This window comes from Nilaparvata lugens, chromosome 2 (assembly GCF_014356525.2).
Source record: "Nilaparvata lugens isolate BPH chromosome 2, ASM1435652v1, whole genome shotgun sequence".
Classification (NCBI taxonomy): domain Eukaryota; kingdom Metazoa; phylum Arthropoda; class Insecta; order Hemiptera; family Delphacidae; genus Nilaparvata; species Nilaparvata lugens.
In genome coordinates, this window is record NC_052505.1 from 48,040,028 (window position 1) to 48,067,244 (window position 27,217).

At 36.0% G+C, this 27,217-nt stretch overlaps 3 protein-coding genes across 4 annotated transcripts in view; 1 reads left to right on the forward strand and 2 right to left on the reverse strand.

Moving 5' to 3' along the window:
• Window positions 1–10,469, reverse strand: part of LOC111049517 (cilia- and flagella-associated protein 57) — a 42,874-nt gene extending 32,405 nt beyond the window's left edge. The window contains exon 1 of the mRNA XM_039420106.1: window positions 10,050–10,469. Within this exon, the coding sequence (XP_039276040.1) occupies window positions 10,050–10,279 (230 nt within the window). The 5' untranslated portion in view covers window positions 10,280–10,469. The remainder of the gene's footprint in view (window positions 1–10,049) is intronic.
• Window positions 10,470–14,332: 3,863 nt separating this feature from the next.
• LOC111049516 (probable tyrosyl-DNA phosphodiesterase) overlaps window positions 14,333–27,217 on the forward strand; it is a 53,720-nt gene continuing 40,835 nt past the window's right edge. Inside the window, exon 1 of one of the 2 annotated variants that reach the window (XM_022335603.2) lies at window positions 14,333–14,759. The gene's annotated coding sequence lies outside the window, so the exon portion shown is untranslated. Of the gene's footprint in view, window positions 14,760–23,936; window positions 24,076–27,217 lie in introns of those variants that run through there. The other variant, XM_022335604.2, reaches the window with a different exon arrangement.
• LOC111049512 (low choriolytic enzyme-like) lies at window positions 21,267–26,790 on the reverse strand. Its single transcript, XM_022335593.2, has 4 exons — window positions 26,529–26,790; window positions 23,758–23,978; window positions 22,628–22,812; window positions 21,267–21,890 (listed from the first exon to the last, which is right to left on the reverse strand). The coding sequence occupies exons 1-4, from the start codon at window positions 26,682–26,684 to the stop codon at window positions 21,514–21,516; spliced, it is 939 nt and encodes a 312-aa protein (XP_022191285.1). The 5' UTR covers window positions 26,685–26,790; the 3' UTR covers window positions 21,267–21,513.

Here is a 27,217-nt window from a genome sequence, read left to right on the forward strand (position 1 = left end):
GAGAGTAAAGATGTAGTCATTATGTTTCGCCCTTTTTGGGCAAGTCTATAAGTTTATATCATTAGTTAATGTAGGAGCTAGTTTTATTTTTATTAAAGTTTAAATTTTCTAGTAGTGCCATGTCCTGAAAAGTTTAATTGTGTTTCTTCATCATGTACGAATAATTGTTTCTTCAAATAACCGCTAAGGTACGTAAAATAAGGTTAAAATATAATTTAGGGAATTTAATTGATTGAAACTTCCATAAGAGTAATGTATTAACAAAGCCTGTTATTTTTCAAGTTAATAATATTGATTGAGAATAATCCTTTTGATTTTATTAGTGATGGAAGATAATTATAATTTTTTTTCTAAATAAGTATAGAAAGTTTTCAGTTACGTTACATTTGAGTTATTGTTTCTGGAGATATATTATTGTAGAGTATTGCTGAAAGTCAGGAAGATAGCCTTTAAATTGGAATGAAATTTTTAAGATTATGTTCATATTGAGATTAAGACTTGCTAAAGTCTTATATTTTTTCTAGCTGTGTTTTCTTATGGCGTTAAGGCTTTTAACTGAAAGCTAATTTATTAAATTATACCAGAACTTTTGAATTATCTGTGAAGGAAGATCCATTAATTCTGATACAAAGAATCAGTACCTAGTTTAAAGATAAAAATCTATATAAAATGAGGATTCAAATAGAATGAAAGAATTTAAATAATCTGTAATCAATAGATAACTCAAGTTTTAGCTTTTAATGAATTGTAGGAAGAGTTAGAAATTAATGCTGTAATACATTTATTTACAGCGGTTCATGTGTGACCCCAAACCAACTTCATGTTTCACCCCTTCAAAATCCAGCTTTAAGACACAACTTCATACCATCATGGACTCCACGAGCAAGGCCTGTCGTGAGAGGTCCCGAGGATGATACCTGACCAGAATTGACCGTTTCGTAAGGCCGTTTCGGGAGACGGAGGTTCCGCATCGCAAGATGACTTCCAGACATAATCAACTCAATTCTTAGAAGAAGACGCCGAAATAACAAAATAACATCGAAAGGAAACACGACGGAAACCATCAACAAAGTGCAGTGTAGTGAAACAAAGGGTCATACAAAAATGACAATCAAAGTGCGGGTTTGAAATTGGTGTATGGGGTTATCGACGAAATTTGGGTTCTTTGGGTTTTTCTGTTTTGAGTTTTGTTCTGAAATCAATATTTGCAACTGATATTATTTGGTTTGGTGACGTATTAATATCTAACGTAAGGATAGTAATGCGCCCCCAGATCAGAGGATAAAGGTACGGTAATGTAACGTGTTAAATTTAATATGATTCTTATTCTCTTTCGTGTCAGTATTGTTGATATTTTGTTTGTTTTAAAATATTGTAGTGTTAAAATAGTGAACGGCGATTAAATCAGGCATGGCAGAAACTTATTGTAGTTTTCCTGACTCTAACCCGTTCACCTGCATGAATTGAAATAGTATAGACTCAGATTCATTTTCTAGATGTTGCGGCCTATTTTAAAATTCTAAAAATTTTCTTCAAAATTATTTTATTACCTTCACAAAGGTTAGGCACAAGTTATTGGTCGAATACTCCGCCTTTTGACGTACAACTGAATTTCAACCCCTCATAAAGGGGTGACTTAGGAGTTGTAACTCGAATATTTTAAATGTAAACACCCATTGTATGGTGCATCATTTAAAATTCCTTTATAAAACAAGAAATATGACATAAATAAAAATGTTCTATCATAAATCAGTATCCAAAGTGGCAGCTGATTGAAGTTCTAGTTTTTAAAGAAATGAGGGGTTGTAGCTCAAATATTTCAAATGTGAACAACCATTGTGTGGTACATAATTTCAAAGGTTTTTTCTAAACAAGAAAGATGACTGACATAAATAAAAATGTTCTATGTTTAATAGAAAAACATAGGCTATATATATATATATATATATATATATTATATATATATATATATATATATATATATATATATATATATATATACGAGTTTTGTATAATACAAATGTAATATTAGAGATTATTTTTTAAAGGTTGCGTTTGTCTATTATAGACTTATTTTACATCTTTCTCTTCAAAATAAAATTTTCTATAAGTTTTGTGAGAAAATATTTTGTGTTTATTGTACATTTAACATAGTACATCTGCTTCAAACCTTGAAGGAACTTTTTTCGGGACCAAGTTTCGCGTATTTCGTCACATATCTTAAAAACTACAGTAGCTACAGGTCTGGAAACGGTTTTATTATATTTTTTAGTTCATTTTACATTATATACGCTAAATTGTACATCTCAATTAACAGCCAACAAATACCCGTAGGGCTTCGTTTCATCATGGGAACTGAAATGCAGACGAAGTCTTTCAGCCTGTATAACTTGGTAACTATAAGCATTTTCGGACCTATGTTAATCAGAACTTTTTTTCTTCTTTTTATTTGAGGAATCACACTCTGACTTATGGGCACCTTTTTTCAGAACACTCTTTATAGTATATTTTATACCTAGTCTATACCGCTAAAGCATAAATACTTGATACTTGAGGTCCTTGCCCAGGACTGGGGTTTCCAGATCGGCAGTGTCATTTCAGAAGAAATAATAACCACAAAATGGTTATTCGTGTAGTGGAAGAGCAGCCACCCCAAAAAGAGGTACCTCATCCCACTTCTGTAGGGAATACAGAGGCCTATCTAGCAGCCCATTTCTTACTGCAGCACAGAACTCCACAAAGTGGGTTTTCGAAGTGGCCTTGGCACAAGAGAAGCATTGTTTGGAGTAAGTGTATTGATGCAAAGATGCCTGGATGTAAATATGGATATTTATATGTGTTTTATTGATTATGAAAAAGCCTTTGATAAGGTACGGCATGACAAACTGTATGAAATTCTCAAAGGTAAAAATATTGACAGTAGAGATATAAACATAGTTACCAATTTATACTGGAATCAAACAGCAAAGATCAAAGTTGAGAATGAGATGACTGGGGAGATGAAGATTTGTCGTGGTGTTCGTCAGGGATGTGTCTGTCCTTTCACCACTCTTGTTTAATGTCTACAGTGAAGCCATTTGTCAAGGAGCTTTAATGGAGCAAAATGTTGGTCTTTCCATAAATGGAGTAACTATTAATAATTTACGCTATGCAGATGACACACTTCTGATAGCGGGAAGTGATAATGAGTTGCAGCAATTACTAGAAAATGTGAATAACTACAGCAATAACTATGGGTTGAAGCTAAATCTTAAGAAAACCAAGTGCATGATCGTCTCGAAAAAGCAGAGAGTGCCAATTAATATTGTAGTGGACAATACACCTATTGAGAGAGTCACATCATATAAGTATCTTGGAGCATGGATTACTGAAGTGAACGATCAGACCAGGGACATCAAAGGACGAGTGGAAATAGCACGACAGGTGTTCATAAAAATGAAAAGATTTCTGTGTAGCCGAGATATTAAACTCGAACTTAAAATACGCATGATGCGTTGTTATGTGTTTTCTACATTGCTGTACGGCATGGAAGCATGGACTTTGAAAAATTCAAACCTCAAAAGACATCGAGGCATTTGAAATGTGGTGCTATAGAAGGATGTGGAGAATACCATGGACAAGAAAAGTGACAAATAGGGATATAATGTTAATGATGGCAAAGGAATGTGAAGTTGTTGCAACTATAAAGAGAAGAAAATTGCAATATTTGGGCCATGTAATGAGGGGTGAAAAGTATGAGCTGTTGAGACTTATATTGCAAGGAAGGATCATGGGAAAGAGGAGTGTGGGAAGAAGAAGGATATCCTGGCTGCGTAATTTAAGAGAATGGTATGGCTGCAACTCAAGGGAACTATTCAAGGCTGCAATCAATGAAGTGAAAATTGCCGTGATGATTTCCAACCTCCGATAGGAGAAGGAACCAGAAGAAGAAGAAGGTGAAACCGCTGTCTTATGCAGATGATGAAGTAGAACAGCTAGGTTCTTTTCACTTGCCAGTCTATCTGTAAACCAAGGCCTATTTCTGTCAGGTTGAGCATCTTTTCCTTGATTAGCTGATGCTTTCTTCAATTTCTTTAGGAACACAGAGTTGAATAAATCCACATATCCTGCCAGTAACATATCCAACTTGAATTCTTTCTTTGTAAGACTGAAGACGGCTAGCCAGTTTACATCCTCAAGTTTCCTACAAAGTAGTGGTAAATTCTCTTCCCTCACTGTTCTGACATAGCAAGTGTAGTTTACTACACTACATGCGGCTTGTGTTGAGGGGGCAGCTGCCCTATGGATATCCACCTGTAGAATAACTGCACTGTGATCTGATACCATAGGATCAACCACACGTGTTGAGTTTCCCCATGAGTCCAAGTCCGTAATGAAACTATCCAGGCAAGCCTCACCTCTTGTAGGGGATACGTTTCCCACAAACATGTAATGACCGCGCAGTAGATTGACTAGGATGTCTCTTTCCTTAGAGGGTGTTTCCAAGTGTATGTTGAAGTCACCTCCGATGATTATATTGTGGTTTTTTCTGCATGTTGCAAATGATAGGAATTCATCCAGGAGCAATATGAACCTATCAAAATCTCCATTAGGTGAACGGTACATGGATACAGCCATGATAGGTTAATCCTGCAATTCCACCACTGCAAGTTTCATAGTGAGTTCATCAGAGAATTTTGAAACATCAACTACCCGGTATTTAATATTTCTGTTCATATATATAGCAGCACCTCAATTTTTATGAATGCTTCTACTGTAAATGATGGAGAGCTCAATATTCCTATATTTTCGTAGAAAGCTGCTTCTTCATCTCTCAACCAATGCTCTGTAATACACAGAATGTCCGGCTTTGCTGAGTCCAAAAGGGTACTGTCAAATCAAGTTTAGTTCTAAGACACTGAACATTTAATGCAATAATTTTAATTTTCCTTTTGTGTTCTGTTCCAAGTTTGGTTGGTGGAGCTACTTCAGCACCCCCCCCCTGACTTTTCCTGAATAAAAAACGTTTAAGCGTAATGAAATAACATATATATGAACAGAATTCGGTCTAGACATGGGAGATGCAATGCATAATTTTTCAAATGGGGACTTGCAGACTCCCCACAATGTGACTGTGGGGCGATGGAGCAGACAGTGCACCACGTCATATTTGAATATGAGAGACGTGCCTACCTGGGTGAGGCTAACAACACTGTAGCCAGTCCCCATGAAATTCAGTACATTTCAACCCTCAACGTGCTCTTATAGTGTAATTTTTTTTAAATTATAACAAAACTGCCATACGCTAAATAGCATATATACAGTATTTGTATTAATTTGATGATAACCTCGACACATATAATTTAGGGGAAGCTGGGGTAATAAGAGAAAAAAATCATAAAAAAATAAATAAAAGCCATAAAAATTTAAAAAAAAATAGTTTTTAGTAGTTTGAACATTGGATTATTAAATAAAGTTGCCAATCTTCATGTTAAGTCATCACCATATTGCTTATCATATTGCTTGTTCGGTAAGCCTCTCATATAATTATATATATATATATATATATATATATATATATATATATATATATATATATATATATATATATATTATATATATATATATATACTTTTATCAGTAAAGAGTTGTTAAAAAAATTGATGCTAATTTTTTTTTGTTTCCAGGATTATAAAGAAGATAAGAAAGGAGTCATCAGCTGGGTTAATTTATTTGAAAAATAATTATTACCAATTCTCTTATTACCCCACAGTGTTTATGACGGTGGGGTAATAAGAGAATATGCTGATGAACTCATTTCATACGTGTTTTTTTATTTTACAGGTTTCTGCTCTGTTCGGTTGATTTTTCATAGTTAAAAGTTATAAAAGTACATGTTGAAGAACATTTATCTAGTGAAAGTTATTAAATTTTTTCATAAAAATGCCAATAAATTATGTACCAAAAGGAAAACCGAGGGTAACCTACAGCAGTGAAGCTATGCAAAAGGCCCTAACAGCAGTGAAAAATCAAGGACTAACACTTTTAAACTGGCTTCTCAAACGTATGGAGTTCCACTTTCCACTCTGGGAAAACATTCTAAAGAGGAGGGAATAATAAATATAAAAGGAGGTAGGAAAACCGCCCTGTCCGCTGAGGATGAAGCAGCCATAGCTACTTACCTGCAGACATTAAGCTCCTGTGGCGAAGGTCTAACAAGATCTGAAGTATTAAAACTTGTCAGTGAGTATGTAAGGACTAATAACATTGGACAATCTTACTGGAAGAATAGTAGTCCAGGAAATGATTGGTTCAACAATTTTCTGAAAAGACATCCCCATCTATCAATTAGAAAAGGTGAACTATTACCTGCCCATCGCCAAAAAGGAGCAGATCCATTTACAGTTCACAAGTTTTATGAAGATTGGGAAAACATCCTAAAAGAAGCTGATATTGACCCAGAGAAAGATTCACACTTAATTTATAATTGTGATGAAACTGGTTTTAACCATGACTTAAAAGAAATAAAAGTGGTTGCAGGAAAAGCGACAAAAAGAATTTCAAAAAACATACCAGGATCAGGAAAAAATACAACTGTTCTTGCTTGTGGATCTGCTGGTGGAAAAAACTACCACCTCTTATTGTTTTTTTCAGGCAAATATGTCTGGAGCTCCTGGATCCCCAAAACAGATGCCTACCCAGGAACATGTTACACAGCCCAAAAGAAAGGCTGGATGGAGGGAGGTATTTTTGAACACAGGTTCAAAAACGTTTTTTTGAAGGAAATACCAGCAGAAGACATCAGAGGCAATAAGAAAGTTATTTTGTTGTATGATGGTGCAGCATTTCATACAAGCCTGGAGTTAGCAAAAACCGCTGTGAAGAATAATGTTGTATTAGTCCGGTTGCCTCCAAATTTAACACATTTCATGCAACCTTTGGATAAGACAGTTTTCAAGCCAATCAAAAATTATTGGAACCAGTTAATGATAGAGTACAGCAGAGAACATGCTGGAATACCATTACCAAATGAAGAGTTTGCTAAAAAACTTGCTGTTGTTTGGGAGGAATCGTTCAAGCCAAAAAACTTGCGCTCCGGATTCGAATCTACTGGCCTTCTACCAGTCAATCCAGAAAAGTTCCCTACAACAGCTTATGATCAGATTAAGTTGAAGAGGTTCGTTGAATACAAGAAGAATAATGAAAAAATACAAGCGACCACAGATGAAAGATGTAGCACAGTAATCTCAGGATCTCAGATTGATACAGAACTACCTACGACAACTCCCGAGCCACAGCCAGGTCCGTCTACATCAAAAACGACCAATGTGCCTGATTTCATCCACAAACCTGTAGGCCTACTAGATTATGTACCAGAAAAACCAGCCGATAAAAAACAAAAAAACACCTAAAAAAACAATAGGCCTAACTAAAAACATGCCTACACCAAGTAAAAGAACACCATCTAAAGTATCCCCTTTTGAAATGTTCATGAGAGAAGAGCTGAGTGAAACTAAGGACACAACCAATCAAAAGAAAAAGATTGACATTTGATGTAGGATCAATAATAACATCCGATGAAGCTATCAAGTAAATGGAAGAACAACAACAAGATCAATTGGAAACTGAAATGCGGAAGAGTAAAGGAGGAATAAGAACTAAAAGTGAAAAGCTATTGCCCAAAAAAGGAGTGCCCGTGATCGAAAATAAGAAGAAGTTGAAAACTATAGTTACGAGCTCAGATTCCGAACAAGAATGTAGCGAAATAGAGCTGAAAGACAGTTCATCTGAATGGAATGAATTTACTTCTGAAGAAAGTGACAATGAAAATGCCCAGAGTGAAAAGGTCAGTCTTTTACTTGAAAAGTATTACACAGTGTATTATGACGAAACATGGTACTTGGCAAAGCTAGTGGACTTTCATGATGAAGATTCCTCAAAATTGAAATTTTTGAAGAAAAATCTGGAGCAGTTTTACTGACCACCTCAAGGCAGGGAAGAAACCGAAATTGTGAAGAATCATTTTATTTTTCATGGACCAGTTAAACTTCTTGGATCAGGACCCTTTTACTAAAAGACACGAAATCAATTTAATTGATAAAAAATACAAAACCATGAAGAATAAAGTGAAAGCCTAAATTAATGATTAGTCCAAAACTGTAAATAGGTTAAGTTATTTAAAGACATTTTGTTTCTATAAGAATATTCAAGTTTAAAATTGGTTTCGTTTTGAGTTTTGATCCTTCACGCGTTAAAAAAAAGTTGAAAAACATTAAACAAATTATTAAATAATATTTTTATAAACTATCAACAGTTACAGTGTTAGTAGAGTGGATATATGTAGCTAAGAAACATTAAAAAACTTTTATTATGTGAGAATAAGTGGTAAGTGGTTCTTAGGTTGAACTTTTAAAGACTGAAAAAGTGCCCAACTTGCTTTAAAACCAACTAATAAAAAAAAGGTGAGTTGAGCTACTATATTTTTTTTACCACGATTGGTTTTCATTGATGTCTTAAGATGACAAAAACTGAAATTGGGGTGTTCTAGCTTATTTACAATTTAAGAAATCCTTATTTGTGTAATTTTCCACACTAATTTCCGCGGATTAATATTTGATTTTTAATAACTTTTTAACAAATATGTATTTTTCTATAAATTTTTCTCCCAAAGCTTGTCCTATTATAAGGTTTCTTTTGATACCCCACAAACTTCTGAATACTTTCAAATGAGAAAATTACAACCTCATCTATTATTACCCCACCTGGGGTATTAAGAGAAATCAGTGGGGTAATAAGAGAATTATTTTTTTACATATTTGAAAAATCGTAGAGCTTCCAAATTAATTGTTCAGATTCACCATTTGGCCCACTTATTGCATGATTTTTTTCATTCTTCTACTCTTATTAGATTTAGAGATACAAATTAGTGGTTCTCTTATTACCCCTTTTTTCTCTTATTACCCCGGCTTCCCCTATATAACTTAGTGAGGTATCATATTTGAAAACTTTCAATTCTAAATGTTATTATTCAGAATATATAAAATTACCGTATGTAATGTTCTTAAATAAAGTCCTCTGGATGTGTCGTCCAACATCCAGAGAAATTATTCATCAGCACAATACTAGGCTACAATAAGAAATGTACAAATTGAAAGTCAGATAATCTTAGCGTAAGGTACCAAGAACTTTCTAACAAGCTCCCCTTGGAAGATACAAAGGTTCAGGAATCTTGTGAACTGTAACCCTTCCACTACCAAGCGGGGTAATTGGACTACCCCAACCCACATTTTCCCCATTTTTTTGTAGATAATGTTGTTGTATTTCATTGAAACCTTGAGTACTTGTTAAAAACATATCACTTTAGTTGTTTTTTCTCATAAAATCATTTCATTCCTCTTATTTTTTCAATTATTAGCAGATTTATCCTTGGGGTAACTCTATTACCCCGCTTGGTATTCCATGTCATGCAATTTTTTGGTATATTCCATCTATTATCGGAATGCATAAGATATAAATTTAATGTCCAATTATCATTTTTCGCCAAACCTGATTCATAATGATCACTTGAAATCTAAATTTGAAAAAATTGCTTCTCTATAGCCATAATTTAATTATTTGACAACATTTCCCCTACATCTATTTGATAGAATGCTCAATTTTTTTGTCCTGTCGGTTTTTGATTGAAAACATATTTTCAACAAAAGAAATTTATTTTTAATTATATTAAAAGCTTTTGTAATGCATTTCATAGATGAATTAATGGAAAAAATATAGAATAAAGATATAAAACAGAAATCTTGTTGGGGTGACCCAGTTACCCCAGTTGGTATTCCGTGTATGTGAAGAAGGTTGGTAGTCCAAGGGTTAATAAAACATTAGAAAGCCATCTTCTTTAGAAAGCACACTAATCCATGAAAGAGTTGGAGAGTCGGATGTCTGACCTCCAGATAATCAGGTAAGACAAATGACAACCACGGCTGCAAAGCTTCTTGTGGGGAATATTAGAAGTATGCAAGTAAGTAGGCTACATAAAACCATAGATTAGGTAGTTAGTAGGTACCGGTACTCACTTGTTTGGGCTCACCACCAACATACTGATAGTATTTAAATGACGAGGTAGTTTAATGTATCTTTGAGTCCTCGAAAGGTAATTGTGAATGACCAGTACACCACCAGCAGGATATAAAATATCGTCATCAGTAATAAATGTAGCGTTTCCTTTGATTGTGTTGTTTAATCCCAGAAATAAATGTGGTTGAAGTTGTGGAATAGTAGGAGCAGTTGCTGTTGATTCTGTCATTGTGCACCAAAGCAGGACTTAGAAAAGAAGATATTATCAATAAATAAGTATAACGGAGGAATTAAATTGACAAGTATACGGTAAAGCAATATTCTATTCTATAACTCATTTTATCCACACAATCTGTAGGCCTGCGGAATTTAGCATAGCAACGAACTGTAGCCACTGCGCTTCATGATTGCACGTGATTGCATTGAACAGGGCTGCAAACATTTGAAAATATTGAACGGTGAGATTGGGTCGCCGGAGTTCCGCTTGCGCTGAAAGCCGCCACTCACAACAAAATGGTCAGTTATCACGGACGCGACCAAAGTGGAACAGAGAAAGACAAACTGGGTCTAATCCTAATTTACATCTACAGTATTATTTTTTGGCAGCAATGAACCTGTATTCCTCTTAGTTTGTAGTAACATGAAGAAGGCTGAAAAGTATATAGGCCTATTAAAAGTGTTCATTATAGGAGTTATCACTAGTTTTAGTAATGTTCTTATATTAAGGAATTCAATCTTATTCAGGGAATCAAATTTATAAAAACATAATGTTGATATAATTTTTTCTTAAATCTCCTTCTAGTATCTAACTGTGATGGAAACCGAACTAAGATATTTATAGGCTCAGATCAGAGAAGGTGGTCGATTTGGGTTATCTATTTTATAGTAATTCTAACAATTATTAATGATCATCATCCTGGCTCCACTCAATAGAAAAATTCTATTGACCGAACCGTTGACTGCTTGACCAGTTACTCGAAATTGATAGTTGAATATGATTAATAAAATGGAATACTATTTATTACTTATACAAACGTTAATATCATACTCGCGCTTCACGCTCAGCAGGGGGTTTTGCCCCCCTGCAATCCCAGTAGGGTGAGTTAGCAGCCTCCACCCTTTGCCCGCCCAATCGCCTTTTATGACTGTACAGAGTTGGATAGCATCCTCCGCGCTTCGCGCTCTGGCTGAGAGGCGGGCTTCGCCCACCCAATCACCTTTTATTACTGTAAAGGGTTGGATAGCAGCCTCCGTGCTTCGCGTTCCGTCTGGGAGGCGGGCTTCACCCGCCCAATCGCTTTTTATGACTGTATAGGGTTGAATAGCAGCCTCCGCGCATCGCACTCCCGCCAGTAGTCAGACTTCGTCCGCCCAATCGTCTTTTATGACTGTATAGCATTGGATAGCAGCCTCCGCACTTGGCGCTCTGGCTGGTAGGCGGACTTCGCCGACCAATTGCCTTTCATGACTGTAAACATTTGCACATAGTTGTGTTAATGAATGCAGTGACAAACGAAGTTTGTTGGCACATGCACAAACAAGGTCATAACTTTACCGGAAAGCGGAATGGATATAGGGTTACTGTAACAGTAGCCACAGTGGAAACTCAAGAGTGTGAAGTCAGCAAAGGCTACTGACCCTAATAAAGTTGAGAAGAATGGAAGTCTCCATAAAATCTTAATTTCCCGGGTCACCATTTCAATTTAGTTGAAATTTAGCTATGGCTATCCACTTAACTTGGCGAGCTGAACAATAAAGGTGATGATAATTTTTTTGCGGGAAACAAATTTAAATGTGTCCCAAATATTTGGATGAGTACAGGGGTGCCGGGGAAATTTGGAAGGTCTGGAGGTTTTCCCGTAACCTTCAGTGTAGTATGCAACAGATTTGGTGTTCAGTTTTCACAGCTATCTTATAGTTTTGGCTGAGAATTTTTAATATTTGGGAAAACTTCATATTTTTGATGAAAACTCAATTTCCCAGGTCAATATTTGAATTTGGTTGAAATAGAGCTATGGCCATAGGCTTATCTCCAGGAGCTGAACAAAAAAGCTCGTAATAAATTTTTGTGGGAAACAAATTTAAAAGTGTCCCAAATATTTGGGCTTGTAAAGGGGTGCCGGGGGGGGGGGGGATTTGGTTGGTCTGGAGGTTTTCCCGAATCCTCCAGTGTAGTATGCAACATATTTGGTGTTCAGTTTTCACCGTGATCTTATAGTTTTGGCTGAGAATTTTTTGTATTTAGGAAAACTTCAAATTTTTGATGAGAACTAAATTTCACAGGTCACCTGAATTTGGTTGAAATAGAGCTATGGCCATAGGCTTATCTCCAGGAGCTGAACAAAAAAGCTCGTAATAAATTTTTGTGGGAAACAAATTTAAAAGTGTCCCAAATATTTGGGCTTGTAAAGGGGTGCCGGGGGGGGGGGGGATTTGGTTGGTCTGGAGGTTTTCCCGAATCCTCCAGTGTAGTATGCAACATATTTGGTGTTCAGTTTTCACCGTGATCTTATAGTTTTGGCTGAGAATTTTTTGTATTTAGGAAAACTTCAAATTTTTGATGAGAACTAAATTTCACAGGTCACCTGAATTTGGTTGGAATTCAGCTATGGTTATAAGCTTATCTCTAGGAGCTGAACAAAAAAGCTCATAAAAAATTTTTGTGGGAAACCAATTTAAATGTGTCCCAAATATTTGGGCGAGTACAGGGGTGCCAGGGAAAAGAACTTGGAAGGTCTGGAGGTTTTCCCGTAGCCTCCAGTGTAGTATGCAACAAATTTGGTATTTAGTATTCACAGCGCTCTTATAGTTTTGGCTAAGAATTTTTTGTATTTGGAAAAACTTCAAATTTTCGATGGAAACTCAATTTCCCGGGTCGCCATTGCAATTTGGTTGAAATTTAGCTATGGTTATGAGCTTATCTCTGGGAGCTGAACAAAAATGCTTGTAATAAATTTCTTGTGGGGAACAAATTTGAATGTGTCCCAAATATTTGGGCATGTACAGTGGTGCCGGGGGGAAAAATTTGGAAGGTCTGGAGGTTTTCCTGTAGCCTCCAGTGTAGCATGCAACAGATTTGGTATTCAGTTTTCACAGTGATCTTATAGTTTTGGCTGATAATTTTTCATATTTTTGTAAAACTTCAAATTTTCGATGAAAAATCAATTTCCCGGGTTGCCATTTGAATTTGGTTGAAATTTAGCTATGGCCATAGGCTTATCTCCGGGATCTGAACAAATAAGTATGTGATAAACTTTTAGTGGGAAATAAATTTAAATGTGTCCCAAATATTTGGGCGAACACAGGGGTGATGGGGGGAAAAATTTTGAAGGTCTGGAGGTTTTCCCATAGCCTCCAGTGTAGAATGCAACAGATTTGGTGTTCAGTTTTCACAGTGATCTTATAGTTTTGGCTTATAATTTCTCATATTTGGGAAAACTTCAAATTTTCGATGAAAACTCATTTCCTTGGTCTTCATTTGAATTTGGTTGAAATTTAGCTATGGCTATAGGCTTATCTCCGGGATCTGAACAAATAAGTATGTGATAAACTTTTAGTGGGAAACAAATTCAAATGTGTCCCAAATATTTGGGCGAGTACAGGGGTGACGGGAGGGAAAATTTGGAAGGTCTGGAGGTTTTCCCATAGCCTCCAGTGTAGAATGCAACAGATTTGGTGTTCAGTTTTCACAGTGATCTTATAGTTTTGGCTTATAATTTCTCATATTTGGGAAAACTTCAAATTTTCGATGAAAACTCAATTTCCCAGGTCTTCATTTGAATTTGGTTGAAATTTAGCTATGGCTATAGGCTTATCTCCGGGATCTGAACAAATAAGTATGTGATAAACTTTTAGTGGGAAACAAATTCAAATGTGTCCCAAATATTTGGGCGAGTACAGGGGTGACGGGAGGGAAAATTTGGAAGGTCTGGAGGTTTTCCCATAGTTTCCAGTGTAGAATGCAACAGATTTGGTGGTCTCTCGGGGGCCAGGGGTGTTATATTTTAGTGATTTGGAGGTTTTCCCATAGCCTCCAGTACGTTCCCTAACTGATTTTGAGGTTGATTCCTCGTGACAATCGCTGTGAATTTTTTTCTATGCAGCTTTAATATAATAAGATTGGAATTAAATTATTATTTATATTGATTATTTTTAGAAAGCGTGGATTTCCGCGAGTAAACCAAGCTTGTCGTGTGCTTGAAGCGACCTAGTTTGTCGTCGTTTCAGTTTGACGAAATAGCCCAATTCCTCTCAATTTTTTTGGTTGTGATGGTTTTAAGGCCTGGCGATACTCTGCAACCCCGTGAAATCGAATCATATATTCTAAATTACTATTTATGATATTCATATTTTTTTTCGTCATATTAATCAATGTGATTATTTAAATTCTTCCTATATTGTTCTAGGATTTCTTGAGTTAAATCAGCATTCAGCTGATTACCAAAATCACTGTAACAGCTGTTTTATCAGTTGGACGCCGCCATCCCGCATCCCGCCATGCACGGGAATTTTGTGTTGTGGGCTGTGGTGTGGTCACTTGTGGTTGTGGTTGTGGACTGTGGACATGGAACAAAACCATTAATTCGGTTCAAACGTGTCAAAGTTTAATCTATTTGTAAAATTCTCTACATTTTGAGCGAAACAATACCTAAGAATAAAGTTTAGTTGAAGATTTCAATTCACAGTACCGAATTCAACTTTTCAATACGGTAATTACATTTTACCTTGTAAGAAAAATTTTTAGGTTATATTTAAAGTTTTGAGAATTCAGTATTATTTGGTATTTTTCTACATCCATGACCAGCACTTGCTGGATAGATTGGGTCATTTGGTCAAACTTTATTTATAGAAACACAAGATCGAGAAGGATGGCAGTTGGAGTAAACTTAGAAAACTCCGGTTTGCCTCCTCATTCAGGGAGTAAAGTGGCAGGTTCACAAGATTTGCCCAAAGCACCCTCAAATATCTTTACTTCCTGCACACGGAGACTTACTGGCATCCTGTTGAATATTTTTAATGCACTAACAGGAAAACAATACCCTATGTGATCTGAATTAATATTGAATGTTATTGTAATTGTTTCATGTATATGATAATTGAGATTCTATAGTGAAGTCCACATTATAATAGCAGTAGAGAAAGATATGAAAACTGCGTTGTCAATTCTCTGCACTGCCAATGCTTTCTATAGAATATAGCTGTTACCAGTGTATTTGATAAAATACTGACTGTTAGGCTATTCTTGTTATTTAATTATACTTCTACATTGTTAAAAACAATCTGACAACGTTCCAAAGGTAGAAAAGAATAGCGCTATTTGCTTTGTCGAATGATAGACAAGGAAGGATAGCAACACCAATGTCAATCAAATACTGTCATTATAACTTGAACCTCACTATTATCATAGGCCTATACAAAAATACAAGCTATACATTTACCTTGGAATTTATATTTATATCTAGGCCTACAACCTATATAGGCCTATTGCGTGCTATTGCTATCAAATCAGCCTTGTAATATTTCAATCTCTGGTTTAAATCGTGGGACCTGACATTCATATTTAAGATTGAAAAATTCAGTCAGACATCAGCTCCAGCCATCATGGGGCAACTTATTTAATGTGACCCACCCTCGTTAATTAAGTTTATTTATCATTTACAATCAACTTAAGGACAAAGAAACAGACTACAGTCCAAAACTTCTTTTCATCCCAATTTCATAAAATAAATTGTCCAAATAAAGGTTATGTGCGACTTTCTAATTCTTCACTAATTGAAACAAAACACAAACACTTGAAAGAATTAATTTTGAATTTAGGAAGATTAAGATCCGGATTGATAACAAAATTCCTTCTACTTAGTATTCAAAACTGTAAAATAAATATTCATTTGAAATATTTTGTTCCGAAAATTAAAAAAATCTCCAATAGAAGCACAATAATCATGTAGTCCTGCTTGTTCTATCATCCGCCCCCTTGGCTTGAATAGATTGTGGATACACACTTATACACTTTACCTTCACCAAGACCAGCGGAGCCGGGTAGGTTGTGTCAACATAATAAGAATATAACTTTTCTTGAAGTTAGTCATGAGTATAAACTTGAGTTATCAAGATTGCATGGTCACTTCAAAGAACTCATGTAACCCATAGAAAGGGTTTTCCTTAAGCCAACACTTGAGCTTAGCCTTGAAGGCCTGAGTACTCAAGGCTGTTAACCATCTAGGGAGCTTGTTAAAGATTTTTAGTGCCACAGTAGGAAATGAGTCTCTTGTCCTACTTAGTCGGGAATAAGGAATGTCAATCATGCAACCATTCCGAGTGTTATGACTATGTGAGTCTCTCCTCAAGTTGTACTTGTCAAAATTTACCTTGACATAAAGGGCACTTAAATATATATATATATATATAATAATTAAATATAGTCATTATTCCAGTAGACTTGAAGAGCGGTCTGCAGTGTTCAAGGTACCCACTAGAGGTGATGATGCGGACAGCTCTCTTCTGCATTATTAAAACTTTTTGGCAATCAGATGCATGCCCAAAGCTGCAGCCCATAGCGCAGGATGCTGTGGAAGAGGGCATAGTAGACAACAATCAGGTAGGGTCTGCTCACCAGCTGTGTCAGCTTCCGTAGTAGATAGGTCACTCTTGCCAGCCTCTTACACAGTCCCTCAATGTGACAATTCCATTTGAGTTTAGGATCGATGATAAATCCAAGGAGGGACACACCGTGATGATCAGGGCTATGTTGTGCCAATGAACAGAGCAACCTCTGTGTCTTACCAAGATTCAATTGGAGCTTATTTGTTTTCAGCCACATCCTAGCTTCTCCAAACACGACTTCTGCCACCTGTAGAGACTGAGTTGGATTCCGACCAGAAGAGATTATAGTGGTGTCATCTGCAAATTTTAGAGCCCTCCCTTCTAGGTTCAAGTCATTTATGGCAATCAAAAACAGCAAGGGACCCAAAACAGAGCCCTGTGGAACACCATGTCTGATGGGCGATGCCTGGGACTTAGCTCCTCCCAGAGAAACGACCTGCCATCTGTTTTCAAGATAAGATTTTGCAGTCTGGAGAACAGCATCTCTAACACCATAGTGCTCCATCTTACCAAGAACAATCTCATGTGACACACAGTCAAAGGCCTTACTCAGGTCACACATGATCAGAGACACAGCATTTCTTTCCTCAAAGCCCCTCTGAACCTGCTCAACTAATTCGGTCACAGCAGTCAATGTAGACTTGTTCCTTCTAAAACCATGCTGCAGATCGGAGAACAGCCTGTTGGACTCAAAGAATACTACAATCTGTTCCTTCATCACAGTCTCAAAGACCTTGGCAAATACTGGTACTATTGAAATAGGCCTGAAGCTATCAATGAGTGTGGGATCACCTTTCTTGTAGACAGGAACTGTGCGAGCCATCTTCAACAACTGAGGAAAAACTTCAGCATGAAGACATTCATTGATAGCACAAGATAATGGGGCTGCAATGACATCAATGATGGACTTCAACACTATGATTGTCATGCCATAAATATCCTGGCTTTGAGAATTTCGGAAACCATTGACCATTTTAACAATGTGACTAGGGGAAACGTCATACCACTGCAATAATCTGGCCTCACTTCTGTCCAAGTTCTCCATTGGATTCATATTAGTGGTTGGTGTAGATGCAACAATATGGTCAATGTTTTGCAAGAGCACACTATTAAACTCGTCAGGACTAGCAGAGCAAGTGACTTTAGCTGACCTCTATTCCTATTTACAAGATTCCAAGCTGCTTTGCATGGATTAGGTGCATTCTCAATTTCTTGCATATTGGCCAATTTCTTGGCTTTGTCAATCTTGCATTTATAATCTGACTTTGCCCTGGAATAGGCTTGATAAATCTTATCCTTCACTTGAGGGCAGTTTGACAATGCATAGTTGTCTTTAAGAGTCAGTACCAGATCTTTGAGTCTGGATAGTTCAGGGGTAAACCATATTTTTGACTTTGGCCTGTTGCAAGATCTTCTCTGCTGCTTGGTATATCCCTTCAAAATCTTTAGAGGAAAGAAAATGTTGAAGATGTAATCTATCTTTTTGAAAAAAGCATCAAAAGTCTCCTCAGGACCTTTATCTAGAAGCTCACTCATCCAGTTCACTTCAGATACTGCCTCTCTGAAGCTAGGGAGAGAGCTTTCAATTATTTTCCTTACCCCTCTGGTATAATGACAGAACCAATCAGGAAATTTCGTAGAGTCATTCACTATTTCAATGTCAGCTTTGATGATCACTGCACTATGGTCAGCAACAAGAGGCTCAGTAACCCGAACTTGAACTTTTTGCATATCCAGGTTAGTTCCCACGGTGTCTAGACATCGGTTTCCTCTGGTTGGTATCTGCGAAACAATCCGTGGTCCATGAGCAGCCAGCAGATTATTAAACGCTCTTGTAGATGGTTCTTCAAAGTTAACAGGTATGTTGAAGTCACCTCCTATTATAATGTGCTTGGATACACTCTGGAAAAACGACAGACAGGCATCCAGATCATGGAAAAAACCCTCAATACTTCCATTTGGAGATCGGTAGATGCTCAGTACAACAGTTGACATCTCAATCAGTTCGACACCTGCTACTTCCAGATCGAGTTCTACACAAAACTGACTCAAGTCAATTTGCTTCACCCCGATTTCATTCCTCACGAAGACTGCCACTCCACCACCACGATGAATAACTTTGTCACATCCATGATCATTGTCACATCCATAGATTGTGGTGTCTGCACAGGTCCAAGGAAGCCAAGGTCGTTAATCATCAGCAGACAGAGCAGGATACTCATAACCAATCTCTGCTGCACGTCATGATCCAGCTGTAATGTATGGACCGCGAGAGAGTAATTTTAATGGGAAAAATTTGCTTCCGTCCAGTCAAGTAGAGCTGCAGTCAAGATCTCGACGAGGATTCCACGGGAATCCCTCACCCTCAAAAGCCTTGCTCAGATTCACAACATCATTCTCAAAGGCTTCATTGGTAGAGCTCCAATTAATTAATTAGACAGTTTTAACCGTAGACCATATTTACTTCTAACACCATACTGTGCATCAAAGAACAGGTGATTTCTCTCATAGTTAGTCTGCTTCTTCAGTAGGATTTCAACGCCCTTTAGGACTCCTTCAACCAAACCCCGAATAATTTATATAGCTCTATAGATGTTCATAGACTCAGGGTTCCTTTTTTTGAAGACGGATCGTTTTCGAGAATCGGGAAAAGTTCATTAAATCAGGTAAAATGCCATGTACAGCAATCCATGACATCAGGTAAAATGCCAGGCACAGAAATCCTATCTGCAATAGACTTTATCACACCAACTGTGATACAGATGTCTAGACTGTGGGAGTTCTTGAAACTGTATATAACACGGACAACATCTAATACCCTGATTTTCCGCCACCTTCCAAATTTCAATTGGTTGCTACTGTGAACAGTAGCATTGTAGCTCACATAGACTCAGAAATTTATTTCACTTGTCCAATAAAAAAATAAGTTGAGTTTACCTGGTGTAATCTGATTCACTAGGTCCCAGACAGCTTCACATGAGTTTTCTGTAGGTTCAATTCTGTTCATGTTACCAGTTCTTCGTCACCGAATGGGCTGGAATGGAATGGAATCACCTATGGAGGGAGGGTTAAGTGTAAGAGAGGGCCGACTGCGCCCTAACTTTGCCCTCCTAGTCCAAAAAAGGCAGTCATTCTATTCTATTGTCTTCATGCAGCATCTATCTCAGCCCAATATATCCACATCATTACTCAACCCAACCCTATCATGCAATGCAACAACCAAATTTCTGATCTATGCCAGCCTGGGTATACCAGGATTTATCATTGTGAATCTCGTCAGACCGCCCATGAATTCTAACTTGTTCTCATGAAGCTATGGTTTTTACATTTCCTTCAAACATATTCATAAAAGTGTGAAAGAAAGAACCAAATGTCACCTCTGGCTGATAGTAAGTCAAAACACTGTTGCAGTCAGCACCATTAAGAGCCCCGAAGACAAAGATCGGTGCTCCCTAATGTAATTAATTGGTCCAATACCAGGTGCTGCACTAAAATCACCCATCAGCTCCATGCGCAGGTTCATAATTAATAATTATGATTTATTTTGGCAATAAAAAATTTATTTTAATAATTTTCTCTATTTTACTATTTATTGGTTGACTTATTATCGAGAACTAAATATCACTAATTCATACTCGTAGTTGTTCAAGGATGTTGCAATTGTGTCCAAGCAGTAGCTACCATGAGTCGGTTCACGGTTTCTGATGTATAGACCATGATTCTGAAGAATATATTTGGATGCTGACTAGTTTTCATCCTCCACCTGCAGAAGTATGTCCATGTCATCTCCCAGTATGAGTCGTATACCCAGCCTAGACAACAAACCCTGAGGCACTATATTACCAATTTGAATTGGATCGAGTTTGCTTCTTCGAGGAGGAGAATTTCATTCCTGTATATTATGTAGGATTTGAAGATTGAGTACCAATATCCTAGAAGTGTTGTTCTTGTTTGATACTCACTTTTACTCACGTTCATTTGTGGGGTTAACTTAATAAATAGAGAAAAAAACTCAAGCAATTTTCTTTCAAAATCATTTATTTACATAGATAAAATCCTCTCCTGATGCAAATCACATCACATTTAATGTGATTAATTCAATAGAAGATTGTCAAAATGATCTTTATCTTGAGTTGTTACCCAACACTTGATTTCTATTGTTTCCCTTACTGAAATATCAAAGTTGTGTCGTAACAGAATTGAAAGCCCATTGGAATAGATTTGAAAATTTGTCGAAACAATCCCATTAGATCCCAATTCAAATACCCTTTATTTATTATTATATTACTATTATTTATCACCTGAGGAAATATTTCAATGATTATTCATCATGCTACAGGGTTCTTCTTTTAAATTTATGAAGAAAGCACCTATGTTGCTTTTATCAATACAAACTGCAATAAAACTTATCCAAATTAAATATCCATCATTTTAGTCAATTTCAATTTTTTATGGAATACACCTTAGGAATGTGGGCCGTCAAATCAATTGTGAATCATGAGTAGACCGTTTACCATAATCTGCTTGTAATAGTTATTCAGGAATAACACAGTCATGCATTCATGTCATTAACACATATGGGCGTGGAAGCTTTAAAAATAAGATAACAAACGTTTTTCTTCCGAATTGAAAATCAAATCAAATTTATAAGTAAATATTAAGTAATAAAGATTTTTACATAGATAAAATGCAAGTGTGAATGAGGATAAAAACTCTGATCTTAAAAATGTGTTTCAACTTTGTAATCCACTATGCTAGTTGAATTCTTTTAGGAAAGAATATATAATATCGATCTCCAAAGTGAATTAGCTTTGAATCGACTGTTCCTTCTTTTTGATTACTCATCTCATGGTTACCTGATTACGGCAACTTTTTTAAATGTTTGATGCCTTCGGTCACAAGTTTTTCCACGTTATTCGTATCAGTCGTATTCGTGTTTCGCAGGTTCAAGAAGAGATTGCCAATGACAGCTTCCTGTTCGACTAGATTGTCTCCCAGATAGTAGATTCCTGTTGGGCAGTTGTAGAGGCGGTTCAGTTTGGCGATGTCGACGTTGCTGAATCGAATTCTCTGGCCCATCATAATGCTCGCTTCCTTGTCGAAGGGGACAATTGTCGGACTGACGCGGTCTCTTGAAAAAGCTTGTGATCGATAATGCATCACACTCCCATAGTCGTATGGCATTCCTTCGTATTGCGTATCGGAGAGATCGCGTTTTTTGAAATTAAACTCTCGACCTGGAACCAATAATTAACAATAAGCCACTTCGAATGTTATTAATTTATGTGTTAGTGTATTGGTGTATGTTGTAGTGAATATCTATATTGAATCAAATTACTTGAAATTGTCGCAATCACTTGACAATTGTGATTTCGCAATCACAATTGCAACTAAATTCTCAATAATGAATTAATTATGATGAATCCAAGTAGCTTCACGTTTCAGTGTAACATCTATTTTACCCGTTGTATCCGAAAATTTTTAAACGCCCCTTTCACGATCAGGGTATGGGGGACTGGGATGGACTTGAATGGGATTGGTGTATGTAGAAACACCTGGTAAGATTGAATCTGACAATTTGAGTAGTTTTCTTACTTTGAGAAGTACATTTACACTACGGTATTGATATACTCAAGTATTTCAATTGGTTGTTATAAAAACAGTCCTTTAAAAGTGTCGAATTTGCCTTGAAATTCCTCCAAACAATGCTTAGTGATGGATTTTCTATTTGTCGCATTCATTAAGAAAAAAAAATAATTTAATTTTCCGAGTATCTATGATAAGATAACATTTATCTTGACCACTATGAATACTTCTGGGGAATAGTCAAAGAATAATGTCCTGGTCGGCTAGGAATGGACCTCCGTGACCTCTCCATTATGGTCACTCTATCAAACTATTGATAATAAGACTTGATAGACTCTTTCGAAATACCATTTTTTGTCTTGCTATTAGATTACAATTAACCGCTCACCTGGTACAATATTTTCCCAACGAATGTCAACATGACTATCTCGATCGGGTCGCGTGTGCTCGTGCCAGAATCCGAGCGAGTGCAGCAGCTCGTGTTGGATGGTGCCGTGCGTGTGACACCTCAGTCCTCCCAGGAACATATCCAGACCCACGCCGATCGGGTGGTAGCCCACTACTGAAGCACACCTACAACATTCACTCAATTTTCCATCAAACCCAAACAATAATCATTCAATCAACCATAAATTGCATCTTCAAAATAAAAAATACTCTTTTTAAGACTGAATTTGAATGGCAGGAAGAATTTGTCAAATATTTCGGAAACAAAAATTCTCACAAGTCTGCCTCCCTTAGACGACCTTAAAATAGAAGTAGCCATACTAAACTGTAGAGATTTTCTTTCTGCTTCAGTATAACAATAAACAACATTCTCATTTTAATTGCAAAATTAAGTTGTATTTCATTCAAGGAAATTCAATTTCCCAATGGATCCCTGTTTCGGGATATGACGCCGCCTGGAAAAGAAACTTTCACAGCGTTCATAGCAACTCTTCTTGTGTTTTATTGGTTTTTATGGAGCGACAATCCACACTGATTGATTCAGAACTCTGAAGTAAGAACTATCTCAGCTTCAAAACAACGAGATCGGTACGAATTTGATTTAATACTAGTCAATATTCTGCAAAATGTCATGAGAAACTTAAGAATTTAATATATTCAAATGGAAGGGAGACATTTAAAATATTTATATTATATTAAAAAAAATAACTTATTGTACAGTAGATGGCTACCTCTACTACATCATATTTATGACCATTGAATTAATGAAAAGAAAGTCACTTATTGATATCTTAAAGTCACTTATATTGATATCTTCCAGATTCACTAATGAAAAGCTTATCCTCTATTAGATTGAATCCTCCCAATTCTCTCTCGGATAGAGGCCGCAAGAATAGTACTGGTCCCTGGTCTTCTACATGCGTCTAATCACTCAAATGTTTGAGGTATTACTAAGGAACTGAGCAGTCTTCTTATCGGCTCAAAGACCGATATTCCTATTATTATACTTGTTTCTTCCCTATTAATATTTTATAGTTAGCTGTATTAATGTAGTGATTGATGATGGCTCACCCGAATCCTGTGTTACGGAAATTAATGTAAGTTGTTCCGGCAGGGTCGCTGGCACTCCTCTTCACAAACTGGACACACGTGTTGTGACGCAGGTCTTGGATGGCGCTCTCCACCTGCTGTCTCTGTTCAGGGCTGAACTCGCTTTCGGTATACGTGTAGTACAGTGTCTTGTTCGGCCATAGCTGAGCCTTGTTGTTCACTAGGTTCTTCAGGCCACTAATCTTAACAATCACGATTAAATTCATTGTCATAAATCAACACAGTCTATTGACTTAGACAGACTGCTCTTCCAATCATGTATGGAAGAAGATACATCAGGTACAAGTATTTCAGTTTCAAAAACATCATTCAAACAGTATAACAGCCTTGTGACAAAACTGTTTCAAACCCATGTTCCATTGTAATCAGAGCTTCTCCTCCATAATAATACTTTTACAGCACTAATAAACAAAAATATATGTTTCTATCAGTCCATTTTAATGGCAATTTGAGAATTATTCAAATTTGATCAGATTTCAATAGTACAACCCAAACAAAACTCAAAATCACTGATTTCCTAAAAAAGTAGCATGTTACCAAAAGTTTAGCACTGTACTAGCTGTCTCGTAATGTCCAGCAAATTGTTTTTAGAAAAATTTATAAAGATCCTTCAATAGTGGATTACTTTGAAGGTAATATTCAAGTAGTGGATGAACGTCATCTAAAACGTTGCATTGTGTATGAAAAAATAGTGTGAGTAGTAGATGTTAAGTGAATGGCAGAAAGGCAAGTAGAAGGTTTATCCACGATCTTCAACTACTTAGTCCAGTCAATATAGACATAAAAAATGGGGTGTGCTTGCAATTTATATTGTAGTTCTGGTTTTTGACTATATTGTTTTAGTACATAAACCTTGGGATGACTCAAAAACATTGTACTTTCGGTTCATTTTCCAGTTTCCAGCTATTTCAGTGATCGGACAGAAAACTTCGCTCCTGCTTCTTTATTAGATTATTAAATTCTGAATAAAATGAGTTCATTCGGAACTCTCTATCTTCAATAAGTACAGAGTTATAATTTTTCAAAAGTGAGTAAAATAAAAAAAAATTAATTTTGATGAATTTTAGTTTTTAATCAACAATATATTGTTGCCATTTAAATGTATAAGTCTAAACCCCTCTGGGCGTAATTTTGTGCTCTACAATCTGAGATCAGGTAGAGCGCTCTATCTCATAGATTTCCAGGTACACCTGTCAACAATGTTCCTTGTGTTTTGAAAAACACCTAGTTTTTGCTTCAATCATAATCACCAACTTTTACATCCTTACTTATTCGAGGATATTCTTTTTTACATCCATATAAGATTTGGAATTTGGAAGTATTTCACAAGATACGAAGCTTTGAATATAGAAATTGGTTATTTTTTGTGTATTGAAATACTGCTCAAGTACATTGAACAATAAATTTTTCATTTTTCGTCCGAATTTCACTTAATGATGCATGATTTTGAAACGCCTTGACGAGCTGATAAGAATGAGCGATGAGATCCGATCATTGAGTCCAAAGTTATGAATGTTTGAAATTTAGATCCTTGAGGTGTCCTTATATATGCACGCCTCTTCATTAAATTAAGTGCATTTGACGGGTGATTATCATAGAACTTGATCTTATCAACTTATATTATTGTGCGAAATCTCTATTTGATAATAATGTAGTTGGTGATGATGATTGAAGCAAAAAATTAGGAAATCTATATGAGATAGAACGCTCTACGATAGAACGCACAAAATTATGCCCTGATGCATTTTGACTTATACACTTAAATGGCAACAAGATATTGTTGATTGAAAACTAAAATTTATCAAAATTGATTTTTTCTTGTAATTTTGCTCGTTTTTGAAAAATTATAACTCAGTACTTATTGAAGATAGAGAGAGAGTTTCGAATGATCTCATTGTATTCAGAATTGCATAATCTAATAAAAAAACAGAAGCTACAATAATTTTTCTGTTCGATTACTGGATTTGGCAGAAATAGCTGAAAACTGGAAAATTAACCGAAAGTACTAGGTTTCTGGGCCAACCTGAATCTAGTTTTTGGGCCACAAGGAAATTTCGCATGAAAAATTTGTTCTGGACGTATCCAAACAATATATTAAAAAATCAGAACTACAATATAAATTGCAAGCACCAATGTGTATAGTGACTGGACTAACAGTAGTAGATAATAAATTGTATTATGTTGAAAACTATTTTATCATTTGAAGGAGGCAAAATGGGTTTCTACCTGTTGTCTCTATTAATAAATAAATAAATCTCACATTAACAAACATTTATAAGACCCGGTCCCTAAAAAATCATTGAAAATTTTGTAAACTCTCAGTTTAACCAATTTTGTTTAAACAAAGGCAACAGTATCTTTGGCTTCCGAACACCAATAATTTGTTACCTCAAATTCATATCAATCGATGATAATTTGAAGATAAATTAATGGAAGCCTTATATTATTTAATATTTTTCTCTCAACGATCCGTTGATCGCATTGATAGATGCACAGTACCTGTATCTCTTTATCAGTTACCGTATAAATGATTTCTCTATTGAACTTAGTTTGATGTTTGTTAATAATATTAATGTGATAAATTCTGATGTGGACATCGCAATTCTATTTTTAATTAATAATTTTCCCTATGAGGAAGGGAACAAAGGTTTTTAACTTGAATTACAAAACATAGAAGTGTTATCCAGAAAATCGTTATTCCGATGAAGTTTGTTTAATCGTACCTAATTTACCTGATGTGGCATCAGAATGATGTCTCCTTCGAAAAGTCCGTCTTGTTCATATGGTGGATGGTCAATGGGTAACCCCTCACTCAGCTTGTTCAAAACAATAACTAGACCAACGACCGCAATCACAATGTGATTCAATTTCCTAACGTCGAACGCCATTCTTAGAACATACAACACTCACTTGAAGTCTAATGCAGAACTACCAATTTCTAAACCCTGGTACTCTTATGTGATCTCTGGATTTTGATGCAACTAAGCTAACGACTGACTGTCGTGATAAGATACCTAGAAATGGCGCAGTAGATTTTAATTTTCTTTGTAATTTTCAAAACGCTCTGCACTATTAAAATGATATAAAATGATTGTTCCATGATAAAAGTCAGGCCTGTTTTATTAATTTACTAATGAGTTTGAGATGAATCGATCTGTATCATACAGACACTTCTATGTCCCTTTGTTGATGATTTCACTTCTCCCAAGCTCACTAATGACCCTATTATTGATATTATTACACACAATTTAGTTATTTAATTATACACAATTTAGTCGTAACTATCAACATTTTCTCACTCAACATTGTAGCAAATGTTACTAGGAATTGGAAAATTAGCTTCATGAATTCCCTTAATAAATATTGGAGTTAAGAAGGATCATTTTAATATTTAAGGTCTGTCAAACATTAGACGTCGATT

Bases quoted from the DNA above. Each gene is read 5' to 3' on its own strand.
- LOC111049512 (XM_022335593.2), bottom strand. From the start codon at position 26,684: ATGGCGTTCGACGTTAGGAAATTGAATCACATTGTGATTGCGGTCGTT. The intron at 23,979-26,528 runs GTAAATTAGGTA...GTGATTGTTAAG, and splicing joins TCATTCTGATGCCACATCAG to ATTAGTGGCCTGAAGAACCT. The intron at 22,813-23,757 runs GTGAGCCATCAT...TGAATGTTGTAG, and splicing joins TTCCGTAACACAGGATTCGG to GTGTGCTTCAGTAGTGGGCT.